The sequence below is a fragment of the Taudactylus pleione genome, unplaced genomic scaffold, assembly GCF_031769625.1.
Source record: "Taudactylus pleione unplaced genomic scaffold, aTauple2 ptg000454l, whole genome shotgun sequence".
NCBI classification, from domain to species: domain Eukaryota; kingdom Metazoa; phylum Chordata; class Amphibia; order Anura; family Myobatrachidae; genus Taudactylus; species Taudactylus pleione.
This window is the reverse complement of record NW_028284856.1, coordinates 9,324,427-9,343,563: the sequence shown is the minus strand read 5'-3', so window position 1 is coordinate 9,343,563 and position 19,137 is coordinate 9,324,427. Positions and strand designations below refer to the sequence as shown.

The window sequence follows — 19,137 nt, the reverse complement described above, 5'->3', positions numbered from 1 at the left end:
GCACACACACATGCATATGGTGTGTGTGTTCTGTGTTTTTTTTAAGCCCCTATATCTTTTGCCCCCTGTATATTGGCAACCAGGACTGGTTCTGAATAGCCTGGTGCTGGTTGTGCTTAATACAGGGGACCCCTTCGTCGCTTGTCCACTGTATTTAGCACAACCAGCACTGGGTCTCCAAAGCCCGGGGCTGGTTGTTCTATTGGTGGGGGGGCCACGCCGTTTTAAAAAAAACAATGGACACAGGTTTTAATTTTTTTTAACACAGCAGCACAGACGGATCTCTCTGATTCCGTCCGTGCATCTCTGTTTATTTTTCTTACAGATTCATGTATCACAATCTCCCTGATCCGTGCCTGCATCTGTCTGCTATCGCACAAGATCTAATGAATATGTAAATCATTAGATCGTGCACAATAGATCTGGTGTACATTGTGCAACTTTTGCTGCACATCGTGCACTGCAGCTGCCATAGAGAATTCAAAGGAAATCGCAAATGAGATTGGATCGTTTGCAAATCATACTGTGTGTACCCACCTTTAGGGGTAAATTTACTAAAGTGAGAGTTTTTAGAAGTGAGTTTTAAAAGTGATGTTGCCCATAGCAACCAATCAGATTCTAACTATTATCTTCTAGAAGGTGCTAGGTACATGTTAAGTAGAATCTGATTGGTTGCTATGGGCAACATCACTTTTAAAACTCACTTCTAAAAACTCTCACTTTAGTAAATTTGCCCCTTAGTATGTTAGTGGTGTTCTTTCTGTTTCTACTGTATTTCTTTATATCTAACACCACTAATATACTAACTTTCCAAATATTTACCTGGCGGTTCCCGGTGATTACAGTGAATCTGTTAGACTCTGCGCTTTGACATGGAATCGGTATGAATGACCGGCGGACAGGATGCCGGCTGTCACAAGACCAACAGTGGCATCCCGATGTGCAAAATACTGACAGGGGCCGGTAACTACATTAAACCTCTCTGTCTCCCCCCCTAACCCTCCCCCCGGTGGTGCCTAACCCTAACCGCCACCCCCCCCGGTGGTGTCTAACCCTAACCTCCCCCCGCTGGTGCCTAACTCTAACCCCTCTTCCTGCACCCTTCCTGCACCAGTGGCGGAACTAGCGTTGGCGCAGCCGGTGGCTTGCCCCGGGCCTGCTGTGGTGCAGGGGCCCATAGCCCCTGCAGCCAACAGTGCCTCTGCACCCACTGCCAGTGTTCCCCGGGCCCCCCAGTGTAGTGCGGACCGCAGTGAGTGCGGTCTGCACTACACAACAAACACAGACTCTCATTGGCTGCTGCGTCCACGGAGGGTGCTGGGCTGGAGCTCACTCATGAGCTCTGCCTTCCGGCTCCCGCAGTGGGTATCTCGATCTTTTCGAGATAGTGGTGTCGGCCTTCTGATGGGTATCGGGATTCCAGCGTTTGCCGCCATGTTAACCGGATCCCCTTTGACACTAGTACAGTATTGTGACAGCCAGCCTTTGATGTGATATCCGCATTAATGTCCGTCCTGGTTCAGCCTGTCCTATGCTGTGTAGCCGCGGCTGAAGAAATGCCGGCTCCCGTGTAAAGGAATGCAGGGCTGTAGGTGGTGAGCGGCTGCCGTATGCCGGATGACGGAGGACTCCAGAGGGTAACAGTCAGTGTTCAGATAGATCGCCCGGAGAATAGCAATGCACAGTGTGCTAGTGTTGTGGATACCTCGTCTGCCTGGATGACGTCATCAGGATGGACATTAATGCGGATATCACATCAAAGGTCGTTGTCTTATTATTATCCTCTAACTCACTTCACTTATTACAAGTGCGGACAACTTGTTTCACACTGGGACGCCAGTAGTGAAACATTATATAGCAGCGGAGTTTGGCTGCTCAGTTTACTTGTCCGTGGGACTTTGATCATTGCCTATAGCAACAGTGTTGCACTATTAGTGACGTTATTACCAGACAGTCTGTATTGTGGAACCTTGGTCCATCATTGTTACATGAGTAACTTTTTCACTCAAGTTTTCTTCAGTCATTATATCATACCTGATACAGGTTGTTTGTGACAATCAATTCATTCATTATCTGCATGTGGTATATGTTTTTATTTTTATTTGTGTGTTTTATATGTTATTGATGTGCTTTATTAAATATTTCATCTTATGCATGTTTTCAAGCCTCCTGTTTAACAACAGTTAGCAAACCACTTATAGATCATCAGCAAAGTTTCATATTCACAGTGCCTAGCGCAGTAAGATTTATTTCTATTGATTTTTCTATAGAGACTGTGGTTTCTGGGGTTCTAACCAAACCCACATTGCTTGCAGCAACACTGAGTTTCATTCTGATTTTCAATCAAAGTCTAATTTAGTGTCGGGATTTGCAGTTTCATTACTGCTGATATTTCTTTCTTTATGCTTATATAGAGACTCATATTATTCACAGCTTCAGGAGTATTCAATATAAGTGCAGGACAGTGACTTTCTTTATGGCAAGATCAATTCTGAATGAACACCAGCTACCATATGGTTATAAAAACAGCTACATTCTTGTGATATGAATAATCTAAGGCATCTTATGTTCTTAAGTACACTATGTACCAAGTATTTATAAATAGACCAAACTGAACCAGCATCTCAGTAGCACACGCAGGGTTTTTTTTTGAGTACCTAAACCCCCCCCCCCCCCCGACAGAGGGGAGAGCAAGCACCGCCATGTTATTAAGCCCCACCACCTTGTGGCAAAATGCCACGATTTGTGGGTTGATGGGGATGAGGCGGAGCCAATATGATGCAATACAATTAGAATTGCATCATTTGGCCTCACCCCCTCAATTGACCCGCGAATCGCAGTGCAGATTGATATGGTGCCTGGTCCCGTCTCCATCTCCAACCTGCAGCATGGTAAGTGTGTGTACATGTGTGTGTAATGTATGTGTGACATATATGCAGGGCCGGTTCTACCCATACGCATGGTACGCAGCTGAGTAGGGTGCCACATAGTGGAGGGTGCCTCAGCTGCGACCATATAGGCCGCGAGCAGACTGTGTCTCTGTGACACAGCTGCACCACGCGTGTAGCGCTGATCGGATGGAGTTCGGTCAGCACTAAACAGTGACAAACAAACAGCCGCCGGTGCCGGCAGCTGTGTGTTTGTTTAATTAGCAGCCAATGAGAGTCTGTTAGACTCTCATTGGCTGCTGTGCCCACTGCCAGAGCCGGGCTGGAGCTCACTCATGAGCTCCATTTTCCGGCTCCCGCAGTGGGTAATGGGAGAGACATCATGACGTGTCTCCCATAATGCAGAGCGACCCGGCCTGGGAGGACGGACTGAGGAGCGGATGGCAGCAGGAGCAGGAGCCGGAGCAGGCATTCAGGTAATGGAGCGTACACACGGTCAGATTTGTCAGACTTGTCAGATTTGTCAGATGAACGATTGAACGATTAAACGATCTGAACGATTTGAACGATTGAACGATTTTTGACTGCATTAAAATGAATGGAATCGTCCAAGTCTGACTGCAAACCCATCAGATGTCAGATATCGTTATCTGACAAACGGGAACGCGCATCGTTGATCGTCCATCGTTCAGGCATGTCAGATATGAACGATTTTCCTTCAGATATGAACGACTGAACGATTTTTAAATCGTTATCGTTCATATCTGAAGGAAAAATCTGATCGTGTGTATGCACCATAAGTGTTTTTTTTTTTTATTACGTGTGTGTCTACTCGGGGGTCAAATGGGGGACTACTACTAGGGGCACTACAAGGGGATGGCTACTACTGGGGGCACTGCATAGGGGGGGAACCTCCACTGGGGGCACAACAAATGGGGACTACTACAAGGGGGGACTACTACTAGTGGCACTACAAGAAGGTGGCTACTACTGGGGGCACTGCATAGGGGGGGACCTCCACTGGGGGCACAACAAAAGGGAGACTACTACAAGGGGGGACTACTACTAGGGGCACTACAAGGGGGGACTACTACTAGGGGCACTACAAGGGGGGGACCACTACAAGAGGGTGGACTACCACTGGGGGGTACTACAGGGGGGGGACTACCACTGGGGGCACTGCATCGGGGGACCACTACTAGGGGCACTATATAAAGGGCAATACTGTGGGTACTGCATAGGGGGGAAACTACAACTGGGGCCACTGTTTAAAGGGCACTGCATAAGGGGTACTACTATTGGGGGCACTGCATGGGGGGGACTACTACTGAGGGCACTATATAAGGGGCACTGCATAGGGGGTGCCACTACTGGGGGCACTGCATAGAGGGGAGTACTACTGGGGGCACTATATAAGGGGCTTACTACTGGGGGTACAAGGGGCACTATATAAGGGGCACTGCATAGGGGGTACCACTAGTGGGGGCACTGAATAGGGGGACTACTACTGGAGGCACTATATAAGGGGCTTACTACTGGGGGCACAAGGGGCACTGTACAGGGGGGGACCACTACTGGGGGCACTGTAAAAGGGGCATTGCATAGGCGGGCACCAAAAAATATACTTGCTTACCAAAAAATTCGGGCTAGGGCCGGCCCTGCATATATGTGTGTGTGTAAATAAATAGCTATATATTATATATATATATATCAGTGTGTGTGTGTATATATATATATATAATATGTACGTCAGTGTGTGTTTATATATATATATATATATATATATATGTATGTCAGTGTGTGTGTAGTGTATATATATGTATGTTAGTGTGTGTACATGTGTGTATATATATATATATATCTATGGAAAAGAGGTTTAAGAAGACATGCGCCTGATAGTGTAGTATTTGAAGTGAAATAATAATGGGTGCTCATAAGAATAAGTGTGCGTACCAAAAATAAAATCTTTTAGGCTTATCTGAACTCCAGGGATGGGTGGTCCACACTGGATGGGTTTAAATGGGATGTCGTCATGGGAGAAAGAGTATATATAGTGAAGTATGTGCTTAGAAATAACACAATAGTTACATACAGAGGCTGCGTACTGGATGTCGCTACTTTAATAGCCTGTAGTGTGTCCTCCTCCAGAAATCGCCTAACACCCTTTAGGAATCCCTCATGGGGGTATGAATGTTCAGTGTGTACGAGCTGGATATATACAATCTCTCGTCAGTACATTCAAAACAGGGGTTTTTATTGGATTACAAGGTATGGGGAGACATGGTTTAAAGATAAAATAAAAAATGTGAAAATATGCTTATCTTTTAAAAGGGAACCCAGTCCTCTTAGGTAGATATCAAAAGAAACAGCCTGGTCAGGTGGCCTCTCTGGAGGAGGACACACTACAGGCTATTAAAGTAGCAACATCCGGTACGCAGCCTCTGTATGTAACTATTGTGTTCTTTCTAAGCACATACTACACTATATATACTCTTTCTCCCATGACGACATCCCATTTAAACCCATCCAGTGTGGACCACCCATCCCTGGAGTTCAGATAAGCCTAAAAGATTTTATTTTTGGTACGCACACTTATTCTTATGACCACTCATTATTATTTGACTTTAAATACTACACTATCAGGCGCATGTCTTCTTAAACCTCTTTTCCAGAACCAATCCATCCGTTAGCCAAAACGGACCCCAAGAGGACTGCCGCCGCCTTTTAATTAAGGATCAGTGACTTTACTCATATATGCTCACAACCACACATCGCACTAGATGCACGTTTGTTCAATATATTCTATCTTTAACTAAGGGAATATAGCTTTATTGTGCTCTGCCCTTACACTTCTCTCACCATATATATATACTGGAAATCACCCCTTAAAAATCCTGCATTTGCCTCTGGCATCTGGGAGATCATCATGGCCCTACAACTACTGCACAGTTTGTCAATTCACAAGGAACCACAATGCTGCAATTCTTTTTGTCCAGGAGAACTCTTTAAAAAACAGGAATCTTCCAGACATCCCCAGATAGTAGGCAAGTACAGTATGCTCTATACACTTCACACAAAAATGTGCATTTGTTCTCTGTTTTTATACACAAACAACTCACTGACCCCACCAAACTACTATTGCTGCGTGAATGAATCATATAACATTACTCTGCACATTTTACACTTGCAATCTAGCGGAATCAGTATGCACTGTGTGGCACCTAACCTCATTCCTCAAACTCCAATTTTACATTTTAGCTTGTATTCAGAACCATTTCACCCATTTGTTAATAGTCTGTCTTGTTTCATTATTGTGTTTGTTCCCAATGGTAAAGCACTGTAGAGTATGGTGGCTCCATGCAAATAATGTTAATAAAAATAAGTTAAATGATGGCTCTTTAGCAAGTCTTCAGCCTCAAAAGTAACATTGTGTTATTTTTCCATGAACCTTTAGATAATTAAAATGATAGTGAATAACAAAACATAGTGATATGAATGGCATCTGTAAATGTAGCCATGACTTGGTGGATCAGGGCGCCATTTTATATATTTTTCTGTGGAATGTATTGAGGTATGTAATAAGGGAATCCATAAAACTATATTAAAGTATCTATTGGGTGATGGGATTATAAAGAACTATACTTAAACCACTACAGCAACTTTACCAATATTTATCTCTTTATATTAACACACAAGATTTTTTTTTGATAAATCCAGTCAGATTTTAGTTTGTATTTTCTCTATTTCCTCTATGGGAACATTTTAGCAATGTTTCTTCCTCTAGCTGTCATGTGTGTCACATTATCTGTCACATGCAGACTTTTATCCTGAAATAAATTCTAACAACAAACACAGATAATCATACATTATATAGCAGCTTCTAAAAATAACACCAAATGTGCTAAAAGCCTTCGGGTTGCTCGCATGCAATGCTAATTGACTGTGCCCTTCACATGAGCTCTGTGCAGCTGTGATGTAAATAATTTACATGGCAGTTATGCTAGTCTTCATCTTATCCACTGATCAGCAGCCGTACAGCTCCCACAACCAAGTCCGCTTCCTCATTCTGCTCTGTAAGCCGGGGTCAAGTCGGGAGATTGATGCCATATTATCTATTTTAGTACAGTATAACATTATACAGTATCTCAGCTGAGCACAAATTTTATTTTTATACCACCTAACATTCTGCATCAGACTTGAACAGACAACAGTGTATGGTGGGCACCGATAGCATGTGTCATACAAGAAGAACATTATTAATCATATATTTCTATATTGTATATTGATGTTAAGTTATGGAATAAAATGTGTGTTGTACACAGAATACATTTTAATGAAATGTTCAGTGGGTTTAGCCACTAGATTTTATTGTTGCCCTGCACACCGGTATCCAAGACTGTTATGGGTCAGAAGACTTGCTGCACCAGTAAAAATGCCCTACACTTAAATCTGCAAGTTAATATTAAAGATGAACTTGTATATTCCCTTCTCCAATTAGCAGATCTCCATAGTTTCAAGATAGACAGTGTCATATTTGTTAATTTGTTACCAATACAAAAGTGATAGCATAATTACCAGCACAAATGTAAAAGGAATACCCAGATTGAGATTATTTTTAAAGAAAAAAAAACAGTTATTAAAGGGGTTGTACACTTTGAGAAACCCTTGTTAGTTAGGCCTACCAATACATCCTCTATTCAATAGCGTATACATTTTAAAGGGACTCCAATGCTCCAGGAGAGATACCTCTTTCTGTAGAGTTGTTAATTTTATGCCCCATAATAGTGCACTACTTCATTTTGCTCCCCACAGCTCATATTTTAGCCCTAGTTCACATTATGCCATTCAGTGCCCCAGTTCATTATATGCATCATTTTAGTGCCCCCAGTTTATATTATGCCACATTGTAGTGCCCTCAGTTCACATTATGCCACTTAATTCTCATGTCAGAATGTCACAAAACCAGGACTTAAGCCATGTACACACTAGCCGATATTATGAGTGATTGAATGATAAAGATATCGTTATCGTTCAATCGTTCACAATATCGGCCAGTGTGTATGCAGTCAACGACCAGAGATGCGTGCTCCCGCTGGTCGTTGGCAACATTATTCATCGCCTGAACCTGCTGTCAGGTTGTGCAGGTTCGGGGATGAGGGAGGGTGCCAGCATTGAACGATAATGTTAATGATATTGTTCAGTGTGTGCTCTATGTTGTTAACCAGTATACCAGTATATTTTTGGAGTGTGGGAGGAAACCGAAGCACCTGCAAGCACAGGGAAAATATACAAACTCCATGCAGTTAGGGCCATAGTGGGAATTTCACTCACGACCTCAGTGCTGTGAGGCAGTAATGCTAACCATTACACCGTTTGTGCTGCCCAAACCTACAGCGTTAACTAATCTTAAACTGCTAATACTGTTTGTAATCCCTAATTAATGTAAACCCTACTATAGGATTCTATAGTTAATACTATTGTTAAGGATAATGCAGTTAATATTTAGGGGTCTATGTACTAAGTAGTGATAAGTGACAGAGTGAAAAGTGATAAGTCTGTGATAAGGTGCCAGCCAATCAGCTCCTAACTGTAATTTTTCAAACACAGCCTGTGAGATGACAGTTGGAAGCTGATTGGCTGGCACTTATCACAGACTTATCACTTTTCACTCTGTCACTTATCACTGCTTAGTACATAGACCCCTTCAGTGGCGTAACTAGGGTATTTGGAGCCCAGGGCAAATTTGAAAAGGGAGGACTCCCCCCCCCCCCATGTGCGCGCGCGGCAAAAAAAATGGGCGTGGTCACTTAAAAATGGGGCGTGTCAACATGACACACCCCTTTATTTTCAAACTGAACATTCCTATCCATATGCACCTTAACCCCAGTAGTACCCCCAGTATGCAGTTGTGGTCCCTCTCATGCAGGCCCATAGTAGTGCCCCTTATACAGTATCCCCAGTAGTGGTCCCTCTTATACAGCCCCCAATTAGTTCCCCTTACTCAGTACCCCCAGTAGTGGCCCCCCCAAATGCAGTGCCCCACGTAGTGTTCCCCCTTATGCAGTTCCCCCAGTAGCAGCCCCCACAATGCAGTGCGCCCAGTAGCGGTATCCCCTTATGCAGTGCCCTTTTATATAGTGCCCCCAGCAGTAGTCCCCCCCATGCAGTTTTCCCAGTAGTGGTCCCCTTATGCAGGCACCCTGTAGTGATCCCCCCTATCTAGTGCCCCCTGTAGTGGTCCCCGCAGTGCACCTAGCAGTAGTGTCCCCCCCTCCCATGCAGTGCCCCCAGTAGTGGTCCCCCTGATGCAGGCTCCCAGTAGTGACCCCCCCCCCATCCAGTGGTCCCTGTAGTGGCCCTTCCTATTATTGCCCCCATTAGTGGTCCCCCGAGTGCAGTGCCTCTACTAATACTAGGCCCCTTTTAGAATGCCCCCAGTGGTAGTCCCCCCCCCAAGTAGTAGTCCCCAGTAGAGTAGCCCCCCCCCAGTAGAGGTCCTCCCAATGGCACCCCCAGTAGATGTCCCCCCCAATAGATGTCCCCCCCAGTAGTAGCCAACCCCTCCCCCGTTGTGCAGATAGGTAAGGTTTAAAAATAAATAAATATATATAAAAATATACTTACCTGATTCCACGCTGCTCCTGTCCGCGATGCCGATGCCGCTCCCGCCCTCCAGTCCGCCCGGGCTGGCGCGCTCAGCATTATGGGACTGACGTCATGACGTCAGTCCCATTACCCACTGCAGGAGCCGGACGGAAGTCCGGCTCTTGCAGTGGGTGCTGCAGCAGTCAAAGAGAGTCTATCTGACTCTCATTGGCTGCTGTTTAACACACGCATCGCCGCCAGCGCTGGCGGCGATGCATGTGTTATGCACAGCCTGAGCCCGCCTCCTGGCGCTATTGGGCAAGCGCTCAGGGGGAGGGAACGGGCTCAGGCGTGCAGCACAGGACCGGCGCTGGAAGCCTAGCGCCGGTCCTGTGCAAATGTGTAGCGCTGACCGCACTCATTGCGGTCGGCGCTACACTGGCTATCTAGGGCGGGCCGGTACTGTGGCCGGCGGCGCCCCCCCGCGCCGCCGGTCCAACGGCGCCCAGGGCACGAACCCCGCTCGCCCTGCCCTAGTTACGCCACTGGACCCCTTAGACTCACAGGTCAATTTAAAACAGTAAAAGTTCATGTAAAACCCTGCACATTAACCCCATGTGTAAGTAGTAATCTTTTACTTATGTAAAATTTTAGATTAATATCAACCAATCAGATAACAGTTGTTAGCAGTAATCATCATGCATCTGATTTCTTTGTAGGGGTTGCTGCGCATGTATTCCATATTTAATCTCTGTTGTTTGCATGGTGGAAAACTCAATCATTTGTGTGAAATCAATTAGTACATGTAAAGGTTCTATAATCGGCCAAAAAAGAAGATAGTTCTTGCTGTTAGCAAAGTGCAGTTTTAGTGAATTTTAGCTTATTAACTTTCTCAATGTGTAGTGTGATGCTGGGTACATACTATGTGATATATCGTTCGTGCAGCCGACGATTGGTATATCATCAAGTGAGTTGGCTCGTATGTCCACACAATATATCTGTGAATGATGTTGTTCACTTATATATATTGTGTTGGCTGTGCAGCATGGCAGATGCGATATACCTTGCAGATATAGCGTGTGTATCTGCAGTGCACCGCGTGAACCATACACTGGCCACAGGAACCACTGACACTGACATCACAACTGGACAGGCAAATTTAAAAGCCCGCCCAGTTGTGATATCTGGCCAGACATATCGAGAGGCCGATTGGTAAGTGCATATGCTCAAACGCTACAGATCCCCTATGTCCTACAGTTGTCTGATATGTAAGATGTAATGTGGACATAATTATCACTTTCCCCTTATCCTTTGGAGGAGCAGTGTATTTGGAGGCTCAAATTTTCAGGCTTTTTGCCCTGTTATATATGTTTTTATAGCTAAAAACTGTTGCCCAGAGATATTTGTTTGGCTGCTAAATTTAGCAGTCATCATGGATATTGCAATATGCTTTAATGCTTGTAGCGGTTATTGGAAACTTTCCCCAAAATGTATGATTACAGGTGACTTAGTAGGGCTTATTTACAGGCTTTGCATTTAGGTGCAGACTTAATGAACTAAGGGGATGATTTAGTAGTGGACGGAATTGCAAAGTGACAGACAAGCAGCTTTGCAATTCCGTCCTTGCAAATATGCAAATGCAGCAAGAGGTGTCTGACACCCCCTGCTGCATTTGCGATCCCAGCACTGCGACCGAGGTCACAGGCTGGGATAACCATCGCGACCATCAGTGGACGGAGCCGGCCAGCTGAGTAAGCCTCAGCTCAGGCTTGCGAGGCCGGGAAACTGCATCCGTGGATGCAGATTCTGGCCTTGCCACTCCCGGAAAACTGGGACGATGCACCACATTTCCGGGAACGCCGGCCGTGCACATCCCCGCGCCATCCCGTAAATGCCTCTGCCTGTCAATCAGGCAGAGGCATGCGGGGGCCTGTGTTGGAACGGGTCCTGCACACGCGCAGATTCCTTATAGTAAGGAATCTGCGTTCAGCATTGCACAAGAGCTTGGTTCAGAGATGGACACTGTTAGCACCACTACCACACAGTTAGCACCACCACCACTCATAGTGCAAATGACACATTAGATGCAAGAGTGTGACTGCTTGTTATGGTCTAGGGCCTGATGGTTTGCGTACATCTTTGATGGTGGGGAATGTGCAAGACCCATTCTGCATTTGATTGACATGCTGCAACCTTTTGCTGGCCAGGGTCTGCGTCTTCCGACACTGATTTCCTGGCTCCGACTGAGTAGATCCGTTGCCCATTCTGAGTAAGCTGAGGCACTTGCATCTGATGGCAGGAGGTGTCTTTTGTTAGAGCCTCATGCTGCATTAGCACACAGATTTACAATCGAGTGATTGTTTTCCATCACGCATGCGTATAAGTCACACTGCGCATGTGCTGCGATCGCATTGCAATTACGGATGCACATAGGAATACAGTACACATTGATTGACAGGTTGTCAGCATTAGGGGGGTGGTCAGAAAAATGCAGGCGTACCTGTACATTTAAACGCCGTTTCATGGGCGTGCATAAATTAGCCACTGTGATTGCCTACGCAGCATGAGAGCCCTCTGCGTGAGAGGAGAGCTGCCGAGTCTGCAGCTGGTCAGACCTTCCGCAAGGGCAAGATGGCCGCTCGATATGCATCAATATTACCGATATTTACGCAGGTATGCCTTGTTACACGCTGGTAAGATGGCAGCAGTGATAATCTTTATGCTTGGGTGGTCTTTGCAAACATTAGCATATTTCGCAGCTGCATTGCATACAAAAACGCAGCTGCGATCGCATTAGCGTCTATCTCTGAATCAGGCCCAAAGTTTATTTGCAGGTGCAGTGTCTCATTTTAAGTACCAGCAGTGTCTTCTCTGTTTCTTTATTAAACAGAATTGTTTTCTTGGAACATGTAATTATTATAATGTTCAGGAGGTTCCATAGAATCTCTTCATTTATATATCCATTCAGGAAAACTGAATAAAAATCTAAATGGTACAGCAATAAATCATACATGGCGGAAATGACTATGACCAGATGCAGTGTACTGCATCTTGCCACGAGATGAGATCAATATCTAGACCATGGGGAGTCCGGTGCTCGTAATGCTGGCACCGGAATCCCGACCGCCGGAATCCTGAAGGTAAGTAGTGGGACTAGGGGGAAGGTTAGGCACTTAAGGGGGTGGGTCAGGTTTAGGGTGCGGGGAGGTTAGGTTCAGGCACTAGAGGGGGAGGTTAGGGTTAGGGTGCGGGGATGAGGAGGTTAGGTTCAGGCACTAGAGGGGGAGGTTAGGGTTAGGGTGCGGGGATGAGGAAGTTAGGTTCAGGCACTAGAGGGGGAGGTTAGGGTTAGGGTGCGGGGATGAGGAAGTTAGGTTCAGGCACTAGAGGGGGAGGTTAGGGTTAGCGTGCGGGGATGATGAGGTTAGGTTCAGGCACTAGAGGGGGAGGTTAGGTTCAGGCCCTGGGGAGTGAGGGTTAGGGTAGGGAGAGGGGGAGAGTTAGGATACCTACCGACAGGTGTCAGTATCCTAACCCTGTCAGGATGTCGGCATCAGCATTCTGACCGCCAGGATTCCAAGCCCGGCATCCCGTACCCATCCCCCTTGTCACAGGTGAGAAAACTTCACTGTAGTCAATCCCGGATTTCTGCGTATATCCTTTAGTGACAAGACAGGCTTTGTAACAGGCATCAGTTCTGTCTAGATTTAACTTCTTACAGAAGACACACTTGTTTTTAATTGTTTTGCGGAGACTCAACCTGATTACAGGTTTCCATGTATTATTGTCATACAATGAATCCATTTCTTTCTCTATTGCTGACTTCCATTTTCCCAGTCACTGCTTGATTTTGCCTCTTGGATATTTTGGGGTTAACAGAAAACAATATTTGCAAACTCCTCATGATATCTCTTGGGGGGTTCGGCTTTTCTTTGTTTGTCCTTACAGAACTCCTGTTCTTCACTTGGATATCTACACTGGTAGGGGTATATTTACTAAGTGGCGGGTTTTTAGAAGTCGATATGTTGCCCATAGCAACCAATCAGATTCTGCTTATCATTTATCTAGCACCTTCTAGAAGATAATAGCTAGACTCTGATTGGTTGCTATGGGCAACATCTCCACTTCTAAAAACCTGCACTTTACTAAATATACCCCGTAGTCTCTAACTTAGACACGCTCCCAGCTGTAGGCATATTCAATTAAACAAACTTGTGCCGTGATTATTGTTCTAGCCTCACATTTTGTGTTGTTATTTCACAAAACACTACATCCCTGGACTTTATAAGTATTTTATTTGTTATGTCCCATAGTCTATGGGCCTGATTCACTACGGATCGTTATTGCAATCGTAGCTACGAAAATATGCTAATGACTGCAATGGTACAGCCATTACAGAGACGCCCACTACTGTTTTCGCACATCAGAAATACTTTGCAATCCTGCGTATACATCGAGTAACTTCGGAGACTCACGCACAATTACAACAGGTCTGACCTTACTCAGAAATTGCTAACCTCGTCGCACGCAGTGAGTACACAGCTGCGTATGCCATCGCAGTGGCTAATTTCTGCACGCCCATGCAATGGCATCCAAACGGAAAGGCATGCCTCCATTTCTCCGACCACTCCCTCGTCACCACCCCTAAACTCTTACGTCCCGTCCCTTCAGCTGCGATGGCATTGTATCTGCGTGAGTGATCCCAGTGTGATCGCAATGCTAACTCACGCACTACACCGCATACACATGCGCAGTATGCAATAATCGTTGCGTACTGCGTCTGCGTACGCTATCGCGATCCATGCTGAATGAGGCCCTGTATGCCTTGATTTCTTGGCAGTGTCCATACATGATACATTCCATTGACTTCGGATCCAGCTTGCATCTCTTTTCTTTTGCAAAGTGTGCTTAAGCTTTGCATCAAAACACTATAATCTAACGATGGTGTAAACTAACAGGGCCACAATCTGAAAAGCTTCGCTTTTGGAGTCAGTTACATAGGGCTGAGATTTTAGCCCTCACAGACAATAATGTGATCTGCAGCGCTATTTAGCACACTGCCGGAGATTTCTGAACTGCAATTCATAAAATGATGCAGACACTGCAGTTTCTAGATAATTTTATGGGGAAAAAAGCTTGATAAATAGGCCCCATAATGGGTTTGTCCCCTCTATGTGGTATCTCAATTCATGGCATTGCACCATGGGGCATTGTCTATCTTGAAGAAAATTAAGTTTTGTAGGCATGGAGGGGAGAGAGAACTGAGTTTGTATTTCCCCTAGGCCCCAGAAATCTTTAAACGGGTTCTGCGGTTCTACTCGCATCACTGTGATCCTGTCTTTGAATCCACTGCTGTCAGATGTTATGAAGAGTCTCAGGAAATCTGGGCAACACAGAAAGTCATAAGGTGATCTTGTCATTTAGCCACTTTTAAGCATCACATGCTCTGTGTACACATACAGGACCTCATTCAGAGTCGGTCGTTGCGGCCGCACGGTTGTAAGGGAAAAGGGGCCGGATATGCAAATGATGCACTCGCAAGTTGCGTCGTTAAGATCGGATCGATAGCTGGTCGACCAAGGGGAGGATGCGGCCGTAAGACAAAAAATACCCCCCCTTCTCGTACATATTACACGCCATCTCCAGGCATGTAAGGATTAATCGAGACCATCGGGAACCATCGGAACTGGTCGTAGAGCTTAAGGTTGACCATACCCGCTCTACGATCAAGTCAGTGTAAAAACCTCCCATGTCACGTGTGCTATGACACTACTTTGTTAATTATGCACTCCCATAAAACGCCTGTGTTCGGCTCTCCACTCCCCTGTTCACAAGCACCTTCCCCTGTTACCACCCACAAACGCCTCATCCTGTCACTCAAACTAACGACCTGGCCAAGTTCAAGGAGAGAGATATTTCCGATCGTAACAGCTAGTTTGCACACGCGCATTGTGAATTTTACGCATGCGCAGTTTAGTGAACATCGGTGGCGTACGACCGTGCGGCCCCAACGACCGACTCTGAATGAGGTCCACTGTACTGTACACTTGAAACAGCAAAGTGTGTAAGCAAGTAAATATTTACAGATATGTTCTGTTCCTTATATGTCTAAATGTGGTATCATCTTTAAACTGTTGAAGGTGATTAGTAAGCTCATTTTATTCTATTTTCCTTTTTTTAAACACAGGTTTGAATTTACTTGTAAAATGTTGGCACTTTGTGTTTTTTTTATCACCAAATTATTTAATCTTCAACAAACAAGTTAAAAACTTTCATTGTTTGGAACAGTTGGTTTTACATTTAACCCTTGTGAAATATGTCATGTGTTTGTGTATATAAGCTGTAATGATACCATAGTGACCTTTAGAAAATATCCTGAAGTCATCAAACTAAACTTTACACTATACTTGAATTAACTGGTGTAATAAACAAGACAATACAGTAAGTGTACTGTACATAGACTAAGTGACACTGCAGAAAGTCAAGTGAAAAATATTAAGTGACAGACTCGGCTGTCATTGTAAAATCATTATCAGAAAATACCTGCATTGTGTCCTCAGTTGTACAGTTCCAATGTACAGACATTTTCTTGCTTTGTTCTGACTATAACAAATGGTGAACAGTAGAGCTTTGCTTGGTAAATTTCCTATTTTCGCCTCATTTTCAAATCTTTTTAACAGGTTTGTGGCATTACCTCTAAGCAGAAAGATGAATTTACGGGAGAAGTACAAACGGACACCCTCAGTTAAACCAGTTCTGGAAGACTTTTACACAAAGAAAGGAAAGCATCCTACAGAGGTAGGATCCGCTTGTCAGTGGAGAAGCGTCAGACTAGTAGACAACCTGCAGTCGCAGCTATTATGGCAAATGCTGCATATTATCTACATATATTAAAAATATGCAGCAACAAAAGTCAGTAGTTAGATCCCCCGGGGTAAGTGTAATAGAGTGCGACTTTTAAAAATGTGCGAGTTTGCTGCAAAAAACATGCAAGTTTGCTTTAGCTTGAAGTAATAGAGTGCGAGAAGGTGCAAAGTCGCATGAAACTCGTATCAAGCCTTCTCGTTTTGTCCAAAATCACACTCAGATGTTTTCCCATGTAAATCATACCACTCGCACAATGGGAATCGGTATGTAATGCCGCCGGATGTATTGCCGGCTGACTAAAAACCGACGCTGGAAGCCCGAATCGTCAGGATCCCGACTGAGGCTGGTAAGTACCCTAACCCTCCCCTCCCCCCCCCCATCGCTGACCCTCTCTTAATGGTGCCTAACCCTTAACACTTTCATGCACCTTGACATGCACTTTCTCCGGGCGCCATGGTTCCACGCTACTCCTCTGGGCTTACCTTTGTTCGGGAAGCCATCTGTATAGATTCTGGCGTCGGGTTCTAGACGGGCGTCTGTCTTTCGATGTCTGTTATGCTTCTACCATAGAGTTCAATGGTGGGAACCACGGGGTTATTCAAGTTCATTCCCACCATTGAGGTCCATAGGGGAAGCGTTTATTGGCCGAGAGAGCCGAAGGTTCGCCTCTCTCAGCTAGTGAACGGTCAGCCCATGCATTTCTATGGGAAATGCTGCAGCTGACCCGTCATTCCGTAGGTACTGCCTATGTGTCCATGGGCTCCGCACATTCGTTTTTTTTTATATTACCAAGACTCTGGATGTCTACATGGACTGAGGAGGACGTGAACCATGGGATGGGTGAGCATGATTTTTTTTTTTATAGCGATCGGGGATTCTACTGGACAAGGGGACTGACCGGCGCAAGGGACAAGGTAAGTATGCAGTGTGAATGTAAGTAAGTGAGTGTATGTGTAATACAGTAATACAACCTACGGTGTGTGTCATGTCAGTATTTTAATATTTATTTTGCAGGGGGACTAGAGGTACCAGTGGGCCCTTAATGCCCCACACGCTAGTACTTGTGGTTCTCCAAGTACCTGCATGCATGGGAGATTTGCTGGGACCTCTAGTCCCCTTGTAAAAGACAATATTAGTTTAAAACTATTATTTAACACTATCAACCCCGCATCCACCTGCCAGGGATGCAGGGGATAGCCCCGAGCTTCAGCCCTTGGACTGGGGTACCCTAGAGAGGGGGTCCCCACCTCCCCAGGGATACCCGGCCTGCGCTGACTAGTGTTGGGTGATGAATGATTTGGCGGGGTGGCCCCATGAAGTGGGTCCCCCGACTGTGGTATTATGCCCCCACTAGCAAAAGCCCGGTGCTGGTAGTGTATAATACTGGGGACCCCTACTCATTTTGTCCCCTCGTAATTCCACAACCAGGACCGGCTCACAGAGACTGGTGCTGGTTGATGAAATATGTGAGACCCCTAAGTCTTTTTTCCCCCGTATTTTCATAACCAGGACAAACTCTCAAAGCTCAGTGCTGCTTGTGCTTTTGGGGGAGGACCCCACGTAATTTTTTTTCTATTTTACTACTCACTGCGAAAAGATGTAGGTCTATAGTCGCACAAAAACTTGGACTCTATTACATTCCCCCCACCCCCCAGTATGAGAATGTTATAAAACTACAGGAAATATAGAAAAGTTTATTTTTAAAAGATGGTTTTACATGATTTTTTTTCTGTGTAATGTCCATAAGAAGGAACTTTTGCAATGTGCTGCCAAATCAAAGACACATCTCTTCTGGAGGAAAAAAAACAATATAAAAGTTTATTAAACATAGTTACATGAAATGTATTCCTGGTGATACCAACACAAAATAAACAAGCAACTGAATGCTGGTCACTAGGCTGCAATTGGCAAACAGTACAAGTATACAAGCCCATTGTTTAAGACCTCCCTTGCAACCTTCTATCAATATGTCTAATTTTCCTTTTATTTAAAAGAACACTTATTTGATTTGAATCATAGTTTCTGTATGTGTGAATGTTAAGTTCTAGGACACAATTCTAATGGTTCCCAGCAATGGGAATTATACAGGTAATCATTTATTTTGAATAATGTAGCACGCACAATACGCACTGCTATGGAATATTTGTGTGGGTCACTTTCTGGTAATCATTTATGAGAGACACAGGCTGGTGTGCAGTAATTGTGGAAACACAGGCTTATTTTTTTTCTTTTCATGGGGGGTGAAGGGCTTATGTATAATTTGTTTGAAGGGGGAACACACTGGTGAATAATAATTTTTCTGGGAATCAGGCTGGTTTAATAATTTCATGGGGTTCTGGTGGTGGGTTATTTTTTACAGACTGGTGTGTAGTAGGTTTTTCAGTGTGACAAGCTGATGTTGTTACATACAGTAGGCATGTGATGTTGTGACACAGGCATGTATAATAATTTTCTGTGTGCATCGCCGGGTGTTGTAATCATTTTAGATGGGCACTGGCTTGTATGACTATTTTGTGGGGCAAAGGCTAGATTCCGGCGTCGGGATCTAGAAGGGCGTCATGATTTCGATGTCTGTCTTTCGATGTCTGTCTTTCGATGTCTGTTTTGTGGGCACATCAGTCAGATATATCAGGTTACAGGCTAGCGTGATCGTTTTGTGGGTCCACAGCCTGGTTTACAATTGTTAAGTGGCACCATTAGTGTTGTTTAAAGCAGGGCCGTAACTAGGGTAGTGCGACCAGTGCCATGGCACAGGGCACCGCAGGGCAGGGGGCGCTGTTCGGACCTATCAATTTTC

The 19,137-nt window shown here is 45.0% G+C and overlaps 1 protein-coding gene across 4 annotated transcripts in view; it reads left to right on the top strand.

Moving 5' to 3' along the window:
• The window catches only part of LOC148505425 (ceramide synthase 2-like), an 84,737-nt gene that overhangs the window by 16,271 nt on the left and 49,329 nt on the right, over positions 1 to 19,137 (top strand). For all 4 annotated transcript variants that reach the window (XM_088448258.1, XM_088448256.1, XM_088448255.1 and 1 more), the window contains exon 3: positions 16,154 to 16,271. In XM_088448258.1, coding sequence (XP_088304384.1) covers positions 16,154 to 16,271 — 118 coding nt within the window. The remainder of the gene's footprint in view (positions 1 to 16,153; positions 16,272 to 19,137) is intronic.